General features: G+C 50.8%; 1 protein-coding gene across 9 annotated transcripts; it reads left to right on the forward strand.

Moving 5' to 3' along the window:
- The first annotated feature begins 39 nt into the window (after positions 1–39).
- On the forward strand, positions 40–16,089 carry Tmem143 (transmembrane protein 143). Of its 9 annotated transcripts, none has more exons than XM_006229092.5 (8): positions 40–169; positions 504–735; positions 2,200–2,304; positions 7,750–7,944; positions 9,102–9,232; positions 10,332–10,611; positions 14,660–14,849; positions 15,020–16,089. In XM_006229092.5, the coding sequence occupies exons 1-8, from the start codon at positions 147–149 to the stop codon at positions 15,034–15,036; spliced, it is 1,173 nt and encodes a 390-aa protein (XP_006229154.1). In that variant the 5' UTR covers positions 40–146; the 3' UTR covers positions 15,037–16,089. The 9 variants fall into 9 exon arrangements, 8 of the variants coding, with proteins under 8 accessions (XP_006229154.1, XP_017444639.1, XP_038968251.1 ...); XM_017589150.3 differs by having other exon boundaries at positions 15,054–16,089; XM_039112323.2 differs by having other exon boundaries at positions 15,539–16,089.
- The last annotated feature ends 112 nt before the right edge of the window (positions 16,090–16,201 follow it).

Here is a 16,201-nt window from a genome sequence, read left to right on the forward strand (position 1 = left end):
AAAGAGGTAAAGAGGTGAGGCATGCGCAGTGGACATAGAGGCTACTAAATGGTTTCAAAAACCCAGGCTGTGCGCATGCGTCTTATTATTTGCTGAAGCCAATCCTCTGGCCCAGAACCTCTTTTTGCACATGCGCAGAAGGCTCAATGACAGTCGCGCGCTGGCTAAGGTGAGGGCAGGGTGGGGGATTGCATGACCCAGGAATGACGATCCAGCACCCGCTATTAACTTTTCCGAGTTTTTCCAACACTCTTGAGATCCACCTCGTTGTTTAAGGTTCTCAGAGACCATCTGTACCGCTACAGAGCCCCTGGGCCTGCAAGACACTCCAAACTACGACCTCTGACCCTACACGGGAGCCAATCTAAATGTGCAGTGTGGAAGGAAACGGAAAAGGATTAGAGGGAGGGAGACTGCACAGGAACTGTCCCAGAAAGGAGGGGTGTGTGGAGGTACTACCTCCAATTGACTTTTGACAACCCCCTTCATTTGCTTATGTTTAGGCTCTGGGAAAAGGGGCAGGCCATGTTGCATGTGACCTGGGGGTCCAGGGTCCGAGTATGGTCCCTGGTGCCTGCTCTCCTCGGGACTCCCCGGGCTCTGTCGTCCCTGGAGAACAGGATGGGGGCGTACCGCAAGATGTGGAACCCCAAGGAGCCCTGCAACTGGGCCCAGCAGTACCGCGAGCGCTTCATTCCATTCTCCAGGGAGCAGCTGCTCCGCCTCCTGATACAGGTACCGCCCATCCGTGGTCTAAGAGCCTAGTGACTACAATTTCCAGCTGACCTTGCGACTGCACCACTATACCTGCTTTTGAGAACAGCTCTAGCGCCTCCTGGGAGTTGTAGTTTCTAGTCTCCTTAGCATTCCTAGTGGGTGCGAGAGAGTTGGAATGCAGGGGCAAGAAAGAGCTCAAATATGAGATACCTAATGAGCTCTGGATTTGAGCTTCTTCTGGGGGCCTTGAACAGGCACTCCGGGACATGAGTTTTTCCCTTGAAATAGATATAACTATCATCCTCAACATTACTTTCTACTACGTAATAAATTTGTACCTGCAAAGCGATAATGATAATTATTATCTTAGTCTGTGACATTGTGCTGCATGTTTGTAATGTATAGAACCATAAGAACAACCCAGTAAGAAAGAGGCCACCATCATCCCATTTTACAGGTGTAAAAGCGGAGGGACTCACCCGAAGCTACAGACAGTGAGTGACGCATGCTTGCTTGACTCCAGAGTGCACCCTTGACCTCACCCTGATCTATTCCAGAGCTTGAATTCTCAGCCCATCATTACTGTCAGAAGATGATCATTCCTTAATATAATAGTTACTTATTGAACACCTGCTGTGTATACCAACTCCTGTGCTAGCTTTTATCTATACCTGTGTACATATTAGCACAAACAATCTCGTCAAAAATTTCCCCTAGTGGCTGGAGAGATGGTTCAGCGGTTAAGAGCACTGACTGCTCTTCCAGAGGTCCTGGGTTCAATTCCCAGCAACCACATGGTGGCTCACAACCATCTGCAATGAGATCTGATGCCCTCTTCTGATGTGTCTGAAGACAGCTACAGTGTACTCGTATAAATAAAAAATAAATATTTAAAAAAAATTTTCTCTAGTTAGTCTGAGAAGATGCAGTTGGGAGCACTTGTTACTCTTGCAGGTGACCCAGAATCTGTTTCTAGCAACGTACATATGAACTCACAATCACCCATAGCTCTAGTTACAGGGGATCCAGTGCCGTCTCCTGACCTCTGCTGGCACTAGGCACACATGTGGTACACATACACGCAATCAAAGCACGTGTAGGTGGTAAATAAATTCTCCCTGCAGTCAGAAGGGTCCATCATGACCCTCAGAAATGGCTTCACTGAACCTTTTGAAAAACTGAGGTTCTGATTCCTTTCACCTCTGCCCTTCTCTGGAGGATGATGTTCTGCTGAGGAAGAGCAGCGGCCACAGAGCACAGATTCTGTGGAGATGCAGTTAGCGGCAGAGCAGGTGCCGAGCCCCTGGATCCTGAAGACGGCTCCTTTTCCTGTGCTATGCTGGCTCAGTACAATCGACCCAATCAGTTTTTAAATACAAATTTAAAAGCTCAGAATTCCCACCCTGAAGGTGGGTTACCTTAAGAGTGTTCCTCTGGAGGATGAGGAGAGAGGCCTAACTGGGTTTTCTTTCTGGGCACCAGGAGTTCCACTCCAGCCCAGCAGAGAGAGCAGCTTTGGAGGCATTCTCAGCTCATGTGGACTTCTGTACCCTGTCTCACTACCATCAGCTCCTGGCCAGGCTGCAGGTGAGGACGGCTCTTTTCCTGCCATGCATGTTTGCCGTTGTCTGTTCAGTATGCCGTGGCCTATACCTGCTTGGAGCCTGGCTCTGCTTTAAGTTCTGAGGACTCTGCGGTGGCCAGGGCAGTTATACTTGCATCCTCATGGAGCTGACATAGAGATGGTGGGGAGACAGGAACTAAAACGAATGTAAAATACGTCTGGCTGAGGGATCTGCAGGGAGAAGGGACTGGGATGTCCTTGAACTCACAGAGACACACACGCTTTTGCCTCCTCTGTGCTGCGATTAGGTGTGCACCAGAATGTGCCAATGTGTGTCTGGAGGAAGTTAGTTATTTGAGTGCTTGTTGGACAGCTGAGGGAGACTGGAAGACTCGGGTCTGTCATGAGGGAGAAGCTTTGGAAGGATCTTGATGCTGAGACTGTCAAGGGAATTAGGGTTTTCAGACTAGGATATTGTAACAAAAAGGCTGTCGGTTGGGGACTGACGTTTCTCCTCAGGGACATCAGGCTCTAAGTTTAAGCTCCAAGTGTCCACGATCTGGGGTTTAGTGAGGGTTGCTTCCTCATTCAGAGTGGATGCTCACAGCCTTGTCCTCACAGGTGGGAGGGGTGAGCACGAGCTCTGGGGTTTCTTATAAGGATGCTGATCTACACAAGGGCTGGCTCATCTTCACCTGAGTCTACTCTGTTAATATCACATCTTGGCCTGGAGGCTGATCTTTTTCTCTAGCCCTTCCATAGATGAGACAGAAACTAAGTGGTCTAGGCACAGCCCTAGGTTACAGTGACAGTGGAGGCCACCTGAAGTAGTTAGGGCTGCAGGTCAACCAGATGCTCCCCATGAAGGATATCCCTAGGTTAGGGTTTCCTCTCCCCAGCTGCTCAGGGGTTGGACCCTCTTGAAATGTATAAGGTTGGGACCTCTCAGACTTCTGAGCTGACGCCACACTCCATCCTCTTGCCGCCCTCCCTGCCTTGCCTTGAACAGTAACAACCCTTCAGAGCCCTGTGTGCACTTTGTGTCTGGCAGTCCTCTAGGCTGCTGCCAGCCCCATGTAAAGGTAGAAAGAGTCAGTGACACAATGTTAGCCTCTGACCACTGCTGTGTGGTGCATGTGCGTCCCTCCATCCTGTACAAACACCGTATTAATTACATAGAAGTTTTATAGGGCCTCGCAGGTATATGTTTCTGCTTCCTGAGAGCAATGGCAACCTTGGCAGGGTTTTGTTTATTTATTTATTGACCTGTGATCTCACTGGCCTCAAATCCACAAATGCACAATCCTCCTGCCTCCCGAGCACTAAAGGATTTTCGTAAGTAATTGGCAGATCTGGGTATGCCCACACCTCAGTTTTCACATCTGTAAGTAGGGATCACAATGGTCCTATTTTTACATGCTAGGAACGTGCCTCTAACTTGCTTCAAGCATAACAGGAAAATGTACAGGATATTTACCCGTTCTTTCTATCCTCTGTGGAGATTTCATGGCACTGTCTAAAGAATGGGCTGGCTGCAAGGCCCAAGGGACTTGAGGGTGCAGGTGAGGTCTTGAGCCCATCCAAATTGGGTGTGGGGGGTGCAAATCAGGGAGAAGTCTCAGCAGTTAAGGCTCATTGCTCTTGAAGAGGACGTGAGTTCAGTTTCCAGCACCCACATGGTGGTTTACAACTGTCGACAACCCTGGTTCCAGGGTATCTGATGTCTTTTTCTGACTTCTGTGGGCTTCTGTGGCACACACACACACACACACACACACACACACACACATATGCAGGCAAAACATTCATACACATAAAATAAACAAGCAAACACAAATGAGAAGCTTATGGTGGCTAGATTTGTATTGCTGGTGGGGAACGATGAACCGGGAAAAGCATCCATCTGTGCCGGAGCAACAGACACATGAGGAGGGGTAAGCAGGGAGAAGGGAGGGAAGGGAGGAGGAGCATGGGGGGGGGGGAGCATCAGACCATATGCCATGTTTAAGTTTCTAGCTTGAAGTTCTCAGAGAACCTGGCTGGTGGCCCTGAAGGCTCCAGCTTTAGTCCCAGGCATGCAATTTTTCAAGGTCAATCTGGGCAGTTGTGGGTGTGGTCTATGGCTGACTGTGGGTGTGGTCTATGGCTGTGGATGTGGTCTATGGCTGACAGTGGGTGTGGCCTATGGCTGTGGGTGGTCTATGGCTGACTGTGGAGTGGTCTATGGGTGTGGTCTATGGCTGACTAGGTTTGGTCTATGGCTGACTGGGTGTGATCTATGACTGACTGTGGGTGTGGCCTATGGCTTTGGGTGTGGTCTATGGCTGACTGTGGATGTGGTCTATGGGTGTGGTCTATGGCTGACTGTAGGTGTGGTCTATGGCTGACTGGATGTGGCCTATGGCTGTGGGTGTGGTCTATGGCTGACTGTGGGTGTGGTCTATGACTGACTGGATGTGGTCTATGGTGACTGTGGGTGTGGCCTACGGCTGTGGGTGTGGCCTATGGCGGTGGGTGTGGTCTATGGCTGACTTTGAGTCTTATCCTGGTCCCAGCATCTCCCTGCTCATTGGCATCGGATGTCTAGCCATCAGCCTTTGCTCAGGCTCTTCCATATGGTTTACCTTCTGCTGTTCTGTGGTGCCTCCAAGGCGTGTCACAACGTCTAGGACAAATTACACATCATACCTGGAAAGGGTTGCAGCTGGGATTCTTGCTACTCCTTCCCTCTCTCCCAGAGCCTTGAGGGCGGTTGTCAGTACAGAAGATGAGGGAGCTAGGGCCGCTTTTGAGGGGCTTTTAAGGTCCTGAAAAGATTCACACTTCATTCCAAATTCAGTAGAAAGCTCTGGGGCATGGCTTTGTGGGAGAGTTTTAAGTGGGAAAAGTCAAGCAGGTAGGAAAAGTTCCCTCCCATGGAGGTGGGGGTATCAGGAGAGATAAGGGGGTTCAGATTGTGACCTCAGGAGTTGAGTATGGGGTGATCATAGGAAGGAATCTGCAGATGGAATATCTTGGAAGGGAAGAACTTGAGGAGACTGGGAGTTACAGGCTGGTAGGAGAAGCCCTCAGAGACTGACACCTAAGGACACCTAAGGCAGCAGGTTTGGCAAGGAAGGGGAGAGTACTTTGATGAAATATTGGACCGCAGTGAATTGAAGCACACGTGAGAGCATGGTTGGGTGGAATTAATGCTCAGACTTGGTTGTCCACACGGATCTCACACAAAGGTTTCGAGGCAGGATGTCCCGTAGGGCCCTGGGAATACAGTTCATTCCATGATGCTCCTCCTCTGCCCTGCGGTGACCTGCTGGGTCTATCTGTTTTACCTTTTCCAGGATCTTACACATACAAGTGCTCTACCTGCTGAGACGTGCCCCCAAGCCCTCCACAGGGGAATCTAGACAAATGTTCTACTACCGAACTTCATCAGATGCCTCACTCATTCACTTATTCACTCACTCATCCATTCACTCATTCACTTATTCACTCACTCATTCACTTATTCACTCACTCATTCATTCACTTTGGTTTTGACTTTCATTCTTGCTTCAGTGTCTTTAGAAGATGGGAAGACATGCCTATCCACATGTTTTTTTTGCTTTATTTTTTTCTTTTTAATTTATTTTATGTGTATGTAAGTCTTCAGACACACCAGAAGAGGGCATCAGATCCCATTGCAGATGGTTGTGAGCCACCATGTGGTTGCTGGGAATTGAACTCAGAACCTCTGGAAGAGCAGTCAGTGCTCTTAACCACTGAGCCATCTCTCCAGCCCTGCTATATCTTCATATATGAGGAGGTTAGTCAGGTACAGCCACAACAGGGGACACAGAGGAGACCAGGAAAAAGACATTTACTTTTCTCACTATTCTAGAGGAAGGTGTCATACCCCATTGTGTTGGGCTACCTGAGGTAGGCACAGCATTGTGGGAGCTCTTTTAGGGTTCCTGGGTCAGCCAGGACTCAGGATTGTACAGGATGAGAGCTTCTGCAGGCTTGGAGCTGTGGGCTGAGTATGGTGTGGCCTCTGGTGGTCTGGCACCTGGCTCTGGGATGAAGCCTCAGAGGAAATGACTCTCTATCGGGAGGGGCTGGAGGCATGGGACAGCTTTGATTGATCACTTTGCACTGCTCAGACATGCTCTGGCTGGGCCATGATGCTCCTTCGAGGACCATGTCTTCAACAGTCTGAAAGGTTTTGTTTTGGCCAGCCCAGGGTGCCCTAATCTACGGGAGATTTTAAAGCTCTCAGGCTCAGCAGGCCAGGTGGGGTTCGAGGCTTGCACAAGTTGCAGTAGGAGTTCAGGGGTGTGGTTGTCATCTCCACTCAGTCCCTGCATGGACCCATCTCCTAGTACCCTGATCTTAGTCTCCCCCAGGGCCTTCTGGGCTCTCATCTTCTGCAGCCTCTTTGCAGAAGGAGAGGTCATTGCTCAGCACAGACCTCAGAGGGAAGCTGGATGTGCTGCTAAGGTTGTCTGTATGGTGTTTTGGTTTTCTTTCTTTCTTTCTTTCTTTCTTTCTTTCTTTCTTTCTCTCTTTCTTTCTTTCTTTTAAAGATTTTTAAAAATTATTTATTTTTATTTTAAGTATGTGGGAACACTGTTTCTTTCTTTCTTCCTTTCTTTCTCTCTTTCTTTCTTTCTTTTAAAGATTTTTAAAAATTATTTATTTTTATTTTAAGTATGTAGGAACACTGTTGCTACCTTCAGATACACCAAAAGAGGGCATCTGGTTCCATTACAGATCATTGGGAGCCACCATGTGGTTGCTGGAAATTGAACTCAGGACCTCTGAAAGAGCAATCAGTGCTCCTAACCACTGAGCCATCTCTCCAGCCCCAGTTTTTTCTTTTTAATAATTTATTAATTTTTATTTTATGTATATTGGTGTTTTGACTATATGTATGTCCGTGTGAGGTTATCAGATCCTTAGAAGTAACAGACAGCTGTGAGCTGCCATGTAGGTGCTGGGAATTGAACCCTTGGAAGAACAGTCATCGTTCTAGCCCCATTTTTTTTTTTTCCTTTTTGAAACACTATGTTGCTCTGGCTAACCTGGAACTTCTTCTTCTTTTTTTTTTTTTTTTTTTTTTTGGAGCTGGGGACCGAACCCAGGGCCTTGCGCTTCCTAGGTAAGCGCTCTACCACTGAGCTAAATCCCCAGCCCCAACCTGGAACTTCTTATGTAGACCAGGCTGGCCTCTTAACTCAACAGAGATCCCCCTGCCTCTACCTCCTGAGTGCTGGGATTAAAGCTGTGTGCCACCATATCCAGCTGGCCAATGTTTTAAGGTGTGTGTGTGTGTGTGTGTGTGTGTGTGTGTGTGTGTGCGTGCGTGAGGGTAATTAACACAGAGTCACTTGGAGGAGAGTAGAGGAGAAGTGAGCTCTGGGCTTTCCCAGTCCTTAGGGACCCACACTACCCATGTTGTGACCTCTCTTTTTACCACCGTCTCTCCTCAGGCCTTGTATGACCCCATTAACCCTGACAGGGAAACCCTGGACCAGCCGTCCCTTACTGACCCTGAGCGCCTGTCCAGTGAGAAGGAAGTGCTCCAGGCTCTGAAGCCCCTGCTGGCCCAGGCCAACTTCTCTCCACTCTCTGAAGATGCCCTGGCCTATGCACTTGTCGTCCATCACCCTCAGGATGAGGTCCAGGTACCTGTCCCCAGAGAAGCCATATTTGCTAGCCTAGAGGAAGCACACATTCCCTTACCCGGCAGGCAAGGGTCATCAGATGAGGGTCTCAGGGCCTGTGCTGGGACTGGCACCTAGGAGGATTTTGTGATGAACAGTGTAGAATCATTCCATGGGGTTGCATGGATGGCTCCATGGTTGAGGACACTTGCTGCGATTATAGAGGCCAGCACCCACATGGTCACTCACAGCAGTCTGTGATTCCCATTCCAGGAGATCCACTGCCCCTTCTGGCTTTTACAGGTGGGCACCAGGCATGCGTGCAATACCCTTACATACATGAAGACCCAACCCCTATACACATAAAATAAAATAAATCTTAAAAACAAATAATCCAAAGTCTGGGCATGGTAGCACAGGCCTTTAATCCCAGCACTCGGGAGGCAGAGGCAGGTGGATCTCTGTGAGTTCAAGGTCAGCCTGGTCTACAGAGCCAGTCAGGACTACATAGTGAGACACTGTCTCAGTATTCCCTGAAGAGTTTTTGTCTACAAAGATTCCACCGAGAAATAACAAAAAAACCCTCTCGATTCCCTCTTCCTTAAAGTCATCAAAATGGGGAAGAAATACTAAAATCTTCTGGTTTTACATCTTCATGAACTTTAAGATATATATATATATATATGTATATATATACATATATATATATGTATGTATATATATATATTTTTTTTTCTTTTGAGCTGGGGACCGAACCCAGGGCCTTGTGATTACTAGGCAAACGCTCTACCACTGAGCTAAATCCCCAACCCCCAAGATCTATTTTTCTTAGATGTACTTTGTCATGTTTTGTGGTGTGTCCTGCCAGTAGTGGTAAGACACAGTCTAAGTGACAATGTCTTGTCCTTGTAGTTGCTTCATGAACGGAGACTCTTAAAACCAATGCTACCTTAGGCTCTAAGAAGATTCTTACATACAGGGCCACCCTAGAGGCTGTGCCCTTCTGCAGTGCTCAACACAACCGACCACGGGTGATTGCCTACCTACCCACCCATCCACACTGCATGCTGAGCAACAAAAGGCAGGGACCGTTTCTGGCTGGGTCAAGTATTATGGCTCCTCGCCCGTAACACTGGGCTCACATTCAGCTACCTCTGCTTCCTTTTCGCCCTTGGCAGGTGACAATAAATTTGGATCAGTATATCTACATACAGTTCTGGGCCTTGGGCCAGAGAGTTGGGCAGATGCCCCACAAGTCCAGTGTGGGCTCCAAGCGTGGCTTCTTCAGAAAGTTGCCCCCTGTGGAGAGGTGAGGAGGCCCTTGTTCCCCAGTTGCAGCAGAAGAGAGCAAGGTTTGAGTTGAGAGGGGACGGACAGGTCAGTGTCTGGCTTTGGTGTCTTGGGCCCCCTGGGGGAAGTTCAGAGATGGGAGGTACAGACTGTTCAAATGCAGCCTTTTCTTCCCAAGAGAAAGTAAGAACTACTGTTTTCAGAGGAAGAGAGGGAGGGTCAGCCCTCCACTTTCTGACTGAGGAAAATTGAGACTCAGAGAAGGGACATACCCTGAAGAAGTGGCACAGCCATGATTCTGATGAACAGCATCCATTAAGAGGTTATATAATTAACCAACCCCAGGCCCATGGCTGCACATGTGACTTACTTCCAGTGTCTTGTGATTAAATAGTGTTCTAAAAGACCATGCAGCATGGAGATATGGAGTTTTTAGATGTGTGTTAGTCAGAATTCTTTAAAGGAACAGATCTCGATCTCTCTCTCTCTCTCTCTCTCTCTCTCACACACACACACACACACACACACTGGATTTATTTATTAGACTGGCTTTCAGGCTGTGGTCAGGATAGTCCAATGGCTGCCTCATGATGGAAAGGTTAAGACTCGGTAGTTGTTCAGTCCTGGAAGTTTCTGGAGAGCTGCTGATTGGAACCCTGAAGTTCATGCTAATACAGGAGGAGGACAACCTCAGAAGCAGGATAAATTTGCCAGTGAGAGTGAGAGCAAGTAGGCAAAACCCAGAAGTTCCCTTCTTCTTGTCCGCTTATTAATCTTGAGACATGGTCTTCCTTATGTTGCCTTGACTAGCCTGGAACTCACTGTGTACACCAGGCTGGCCTCAAACTCAGGAAGATCTACCTGCCTCTGCCTCCTGAATGCTAGAATCAAGGTGTATCTCACCAGACCTTTTATCTGAGCTATCACTAGAAAGGGGGTTGCCATGTTTTAGAACGGGTCTTCCCAACTCAAAAATCCGGTCAAGAAATCTCCTCACAGGAGTGCCCAGAAGCTTGGGTTTTAAGATGGTTCCAGTCAGTGTGACAGCCAGGGTTAGCCATCACGAGGTGAGAGGGCTCTGGCTGCCCTGCTCTCACACCCTCCTTTCTGACCCTCAGGAGATATTTCAAGCGTGTGGTGCTGGCAGCCCGGACGAAAGGAGGGCACCTGGTCCTGAAGAGCTTCAAGGACACCCCACTGGAGGGCTTAGAGCAGCTGCTGCCGGAGCTGAAGGTGCGCACGCCCATGATGCAGCGCGCCCTGCTCAACCTGATGCTGGTGGTCTCGGGCGTTGTGTTCTTCGTCAACGTGGGCATGGTGATACTGTCTGACCTCAAGATGGCCACCTCCCTGCTGCTGCTGCTCTTCGCTGCCTTCATGGGCATCAGGGCCTCCAAGGTGAGCACCCTCGGCACCTCGCTTCGTGGGCTGAGCAGCCAGGGCCCCTGTACGTTCAGTTTTTCCCTGCACTGCCCCTGGCGCACAGTGCCCTAACGTCCTTTTAATCCCTTAATCAGCACCTTTACCCTGGACAGGGCTCTCACTCTTCGTGCCTCAGTTTCTTCACTTGCATTTTAAGAACACAACGAAGGTTGCATACTTTGGAGCTTGACTGACGGGATCTGAGTATGGTTCTACTGTTCCGTCTAAACCAAGTTGCTTAACGTCTCTGTAGCCCAGCTCCTACGCTGCAACGTGATAATGATGAGGAGACCGGAAGTAGAGCCGTACACAGGGATTAAACAAGTCAGTGTGAGCCTGGCACAGTACAGGAAGTACCATGTGAACTCACTGTTGAGGTGATGATGGTTGCTACAGTGGGACTCTTTGTTCCCTACTTTTCCTTCCTAGAGGGTATTATGATCACTAACAGAGCCAGCCCTAGCCCCAAGGGACAGGTTTAGAAACTCAGGGCCTGGGCCAGGAAGTTGTATGTTTAATAAGCTCCCTTTCTGAGTGGCAGCTCAGGGCCTCCTCAGACTGGCGTTGCTCACCAGCTAGGACTCAGGGTCAAGAGGTCAGGTGATGCTGACACCCAACTTGTGTGCCCCTTGCCCTTGCGTGCCCTGTTGGCTGAGGTGGTTGGGAAGGGTGGCCTTTCTCAATTCTTCTGTGGTTGCACTACATCAGGAGTGTAGGCCGACATGAGCCTTGTGTGGTATCCCATCATTCCCTGCTTTCAGCAGTCTTGACAGGCTTTCTCTCAGGAAGCGCTGTGGTAAATCCTACAAGTGTTGGCCAGGCCATACTGGCCACAGGGAGATTGGATACCCAGGGCCAGCACAAGGAGTGGGGAGAGGAGAGCAGCAGGGACCAGGGTGGTAGCTCCGTGCCCACACATCATTCTGGGCTTCTCAGGGTAGCAGGGAGGAAGTTAAAAGGGGAGGAGCCGCTGGGTCGTAGGCACTGTGGAGGGCAGGACCGAAAGCAGGGAGTCTAGAGGGTGGCACCAGACTTCTGGGGAGGGGACACTGACCAAGGAGAGCCCTCCTCTCACATCTCAGGGGCCCTAGCAGGCTGTGGAGCCCGACAGAGTGGAAGGCCCCATTCATCCCTCTCTGGTGTTCTGATTACTCATTCATTCATACTCCAGCTGCAGCTCAGTCCTGACCACCTCCCACTCAGTCAACTCCCGGCCATCCACATCTCTAAGTCTTCATTGCTTCCGTGTCCAGTGCCCCTGGGTTTGCTGTGCCACAGGTCCCTCTCCTGGGCCTTTCCTGTCTCCCTGTGTACAGCCATATCCTCTCTGCCTGGCTTCTCAGCTGCTGTCTTGGAGCAGATTCGTAGAACTCTGCTGGAGCCCTTGTGCCTTGACTCTCTGTGGCCAGCTGGGCCTGGAACCGTGGCTTTCACTGGCTGCTACAGCCAACATCTTCCATATCTGCTCTTTGTGGGGGCATAGCCATGGTGCCTGCCTTGTTTCCAGCCTCCAGGTGGCTTCTATAGCCCATTCCCAACCCCAACCAGGGCAGGCCCTACCCTGCCTTCTTACTACCTTGTGGGGTCCCTGTTCAGCTTGCCTTGTGGTTAGTCACATTCTTTACCACCACTATGCCACCTGACCCTCAGTTTCTGCTCTTTGTGTGTTTGTGACCCCTAACCGCCTCTCCTGCTTCCCTAGACTCTGCATTTGCATGTGCTGTCCCCTCTGGCTGCTTCTCTCTCACTGGGCTGGTCACCCCTCATCATTCCTCATCTTTTGGCCAGAGGCCATCAGCTCTGAGACCTTCCTGGATCATAGAGGCTGGGATGGGTCTCTGGACACCACAGCCTGCCCTCTTTCTGCAGAGCAGGCCGGGCAGCTTGGAGGGTGTGGAGCTGGAGTCTGGGAATGTAGGCCCTGTTAGGGGGCGGAGGCCGGCGGACACAGGCTGGGTGGCATGGGCTGTGGGAGCCTGAGGGTGCATCTGCTCTCCCAACAGCCTTGAGGATGAGGCAGTGTTTTCTGAGAACAGACTGGGGTGTGTTGCTCAGTTAAAGACCCATGATCTGAGGGGATGGGGAGGGAGGCATTTGGGCACAGCAGTGTTTACTATGTGGGCTGCACCAGGGATGGGGTTTAGTGCTTCAAATTTTGAGCTAGGGAGGCTATGAGCAGGGGTGGGGAGATGGGGCCAGGGAAGAGGCAGGCATCAGGATGGGTTAGGGACAGACAAGCTGGCCAGGAGGGAGGAGGATGATGACAGGCTGTGGCCTGTGACCCACAGAAGGTAGGCCTACCAGAATGGGGAGTATGCTTGCATGCCAGTGTGGCTTGCTCCCTCCGCCCTGAGGACTCTGCACTACAGTCCTGACAAATGAAGACAGGGGACCCAGCTGTCCCATGCAGGATGGTCCCTAGCAAAAGATTCCTGCCTCTATGGCAATTGGCTCCAAGGCAGGGATAGAATCCATGGTGTGGGCTCTTAAGAAGAAGGTACAGGGGCTGCAGAGATGGCTCAGTGGTTAGGAGCACTCACTGCTCTTCCAGAGGTCCTGAGTTCAGTTCCCAGCAACCACATGGTGGCTCACAACCATCTGTAATGGGATCCGATGCCCTCTTCTGGTGTGTCTGAAGACAACTACAGTGTACTCGTATACATAAAATAAATAAATCTTTAAAAAAAAGAAAGAAGAAGGAGAAGAAGAAGGAGAAGGAGAGGAGGAGGAAGAGGAGGAGGAGGAGGAGGAAGAAGAAGAGGAGGAGGAGGAGGAAGAGGAAGAGGAGGAGGAGGAGGAAGAAGAGGTCATCCAGCCACACAGCCATGTTGTGAGGCCCCCGGATGTGTCAGTTCAGGCTGGATTTTGGCATGCTAGGATGGGCCTTGCAGCTCTGTCCTTACATTATCCATTGTGTATCCTGATGTCTGGGTCCTCCTGTATGACCCTTGCAAAGGGACAGTGCTGCTCTAGACCACTCTCAAGAGTGGAGCTGGTAGGAGCCGGTAGAAGCAGCCCAAGGGTACAGGACTGCTGGGAGCTCATCCAACCTGGATAACAGTGGGTTTGCAGTGTGGGCTAGGGCCAGGCCGAGGGGCAAAGGGGCCAGGCCAAGGGGCAGAGGGGCCAGGCTGCTCCCAGAACCCTTTACCTGCAGTTTTCTTTACAGCATAGTAGCTTAGATGTTTCTTTTTCAATAATGGGAAGGTTCAAATAGACACAGAAATAGGGTCACCTGCACCCAGTGTTCGGTTCACAACAATCTGATTGCACTGTAACCCCACCATCTGTCTGTACTAGGTCTCTATGAAGCAAATTTAGGTGCTATTTGGGAATATGGAAGAATACTTGACAGGGATATACTGGGATTAGAATTTCCTAGCCCCCCCCCCCAACCAAAGAACATACATGGGCTGGACCTAGGCCTCCTGCACATACATAGCAGACGTGCAGCTTGGTCTCTGCGTGGAGACCACATGGAGCGGGGCTTGTTCGAAAAGCTGTTTCCTGTACATGGGATGTGTTCTTCTAGCCTCAGTGGAAGAGGATGCACCTAACCTCACAGCCTCGCCTCAGAGATTTGATGTGCCAGCGTGGGGAGATAGCCAGGGTGGAGGAGAAAAAGAGAGGGGGGAAGGATTGTGGGAGGGGGTGAGAAGGAGCAGGGCAGTGAGCAGAACATAAAGTGAATAAGTAAAAATAATAAAAATATTCTAACACACACACACACACACACACACACACACACACACACACAAGGAATTTCCTAGGCAAAAACTCATGTTTGAAATTTTTGCACAAACCCATTAACATGTGGCCAGAAAGCAGAGCCGTGGGCCACTGGCAGAAGGAGTCTGATTCAGCCTAAATCCAGCTTCAGCCCCCGAGTTGAGCTTAAGAAGCCATGCTGCTAGGGCACTCTGGTGCTGCTAGGGCACTCTGGTGCTGCTGGGGCACTCTGGCGCTGCTAGGGCACTCTGGTTCATGGCCCTGCATCAGTGTGTCTAAGCCTGCATGCCCACAGGTGTTTGGGCAGCGCCGTAGCGCCCAGGCCCTGGAGCTGGCACACATGCTGTACTATCGAAGCACATCCAACAACTCAGAACTGCTCAGTGCCCTGGCTCTCCGAGCACAGGAGGAACACATCAAGGAAGCCCTACTGGCTCACAGCTTCCTAGGTCGCCAGCCAGGGGGCCCCCAAGGCACACCTGAAGGTAAGTCTTCCCTGTCTTCTAGGTTCTTCCTGCTGTTGATAGGCCTTCTCTGTTACCTCTCAGGCCCTCCCTGTTGTCCCCCAGGCACTCCCTGCTGTCCCCCCAGGCCCTCCCTGTTGTCCCCCAGGCACTCCCTGCTGTCCCCCCAGGCCCTCCCTGCTGTCCCCCAGGCCCAGGTTTCCTCTAGCTCCAGCTTGGACACAGTCTCTCCCTTCAGAGACCTCCAGGTGGCTGCAGTCTGAAGTGGAAAGCTGGCTTCTGGCCCAGTCAGGCTGTGATGTAACCTTCAATGGACCTCGGGCCCTGGCCCATCTGCAAGCCCTGACCCCCAGCTTTGGATTGTTCCCACCACCTGAATTGCCACAACTGGACCCGCTGGTCCTAGGCACTCCAGAGGCCCCGCAGGCTGCACTGGGTAGTAGCTACCCTTCACCCTGACCACTTACTACCAGGCCCTGCACAGCCAGGGTGCCAAGCTCCGCCTCCTCCGTGGCAAGCTGTCAATCGTGGCAACTGCATCTCCTTCCTGGACTTTCAGTTGTTTACAGGCTATTATTTCTGCTAGGCCATTAATTTTGCTATGCTATAGAGTTAAGAGTAGCCAATCAGGGCTGCTGGCAGTTGCTAGGCAGCCTCCTGAGGCCAGCCAATCAAAGCCATTTATTTCGGCTTGTTATTTTATTTCTTAGACCCGTCCCTGGCGGGAACCTCACCAAGGTCGGTGGAAGAGGCGGGGCCTGGGGGGAGCGGGGGAGAGGCTGGACGCAGCTGCTGGATTGCAGCTGCCAGCCTTGGCCACACTGAGATGGGCCAGGCTGTGAAAGCTGCACTGGGAGGCCCTGCTTCGTCATCTGTTTAGCCTGCACAGAATGGCCCGCCACATGCACCTGAGCAGGGCCCACTGCAACCCAAGAGCTGTTTGGTTCCGGTACACAGTGAGTGACAGACACAGGGCACCTCAGCCACAGGCAGCCAATCAGAATGTGTGGAGGAACCTCCTCAGAATCCATGAGATGAGCCATCTGTTCTGCAGCTGATCTGTTCTGGTTGGAGGCACTGGAAACTTCTGGCCCCAAAAAAGACTTTCAGGATTCCACCCCAGGATTACTCCAGCTCAGGCCCCAGCAGGCTCCTAGGCCTGCTCTGCCTTGCTGTAGAAATCACGTTAGCCTGGGTCTCCCTATCTGTACACTGTGTGTCACTTCACCCTCTTCCAAAGGAATAAATCATGCTTAATAAATCTGGATTAGTGTGCTGCAGGTAAAGGGAGGTTTGGGATCAGAATCCTGGAAAGAGTGTGTGGCTGGGTCTGGGACTGGACTCTTAGAAGCACTCATGCCCGAGGAGAGTTT

This window comes from Rattus norvegicus, chromosome 1, assembly GCF_036323735.1.
Source record: "Rattus norvegicus strain BN/NHsdMcwi chromosome 1, GRCr8, whole genome shotgun sequence".
Taxonomy (NCBI): domain Eukaryota; kingdom Metazoa; phylum Chordata; class Mammalia; order Rodentia; family Muridae; genus Rattus; species Rattus norvegicus.

Excerpts from the sequence above, each read along its gene's own strand:
- Tmem143 (NM_001107513.2), top strand. The coding sequence starts at position 147 with ATGACAGTCGCGCGCTGGCTAAG. Across the intron at positions 170-503 it reads ACAGTCGCGCGCTGGCTAAG|GCTCTGGGAAAAGGGGCAGG; the intron begins GTGAGGGCAGGG and ends GCTTATGTTTAG. Across the intron at positions 9,233-10,331 it reads AAGTTGCCCCCTGTGGAGAG|GAGATATTTCAAGCGTGTGG; the intron begins GTGAGGAGGCCC and ends TCTGACCCTCAG.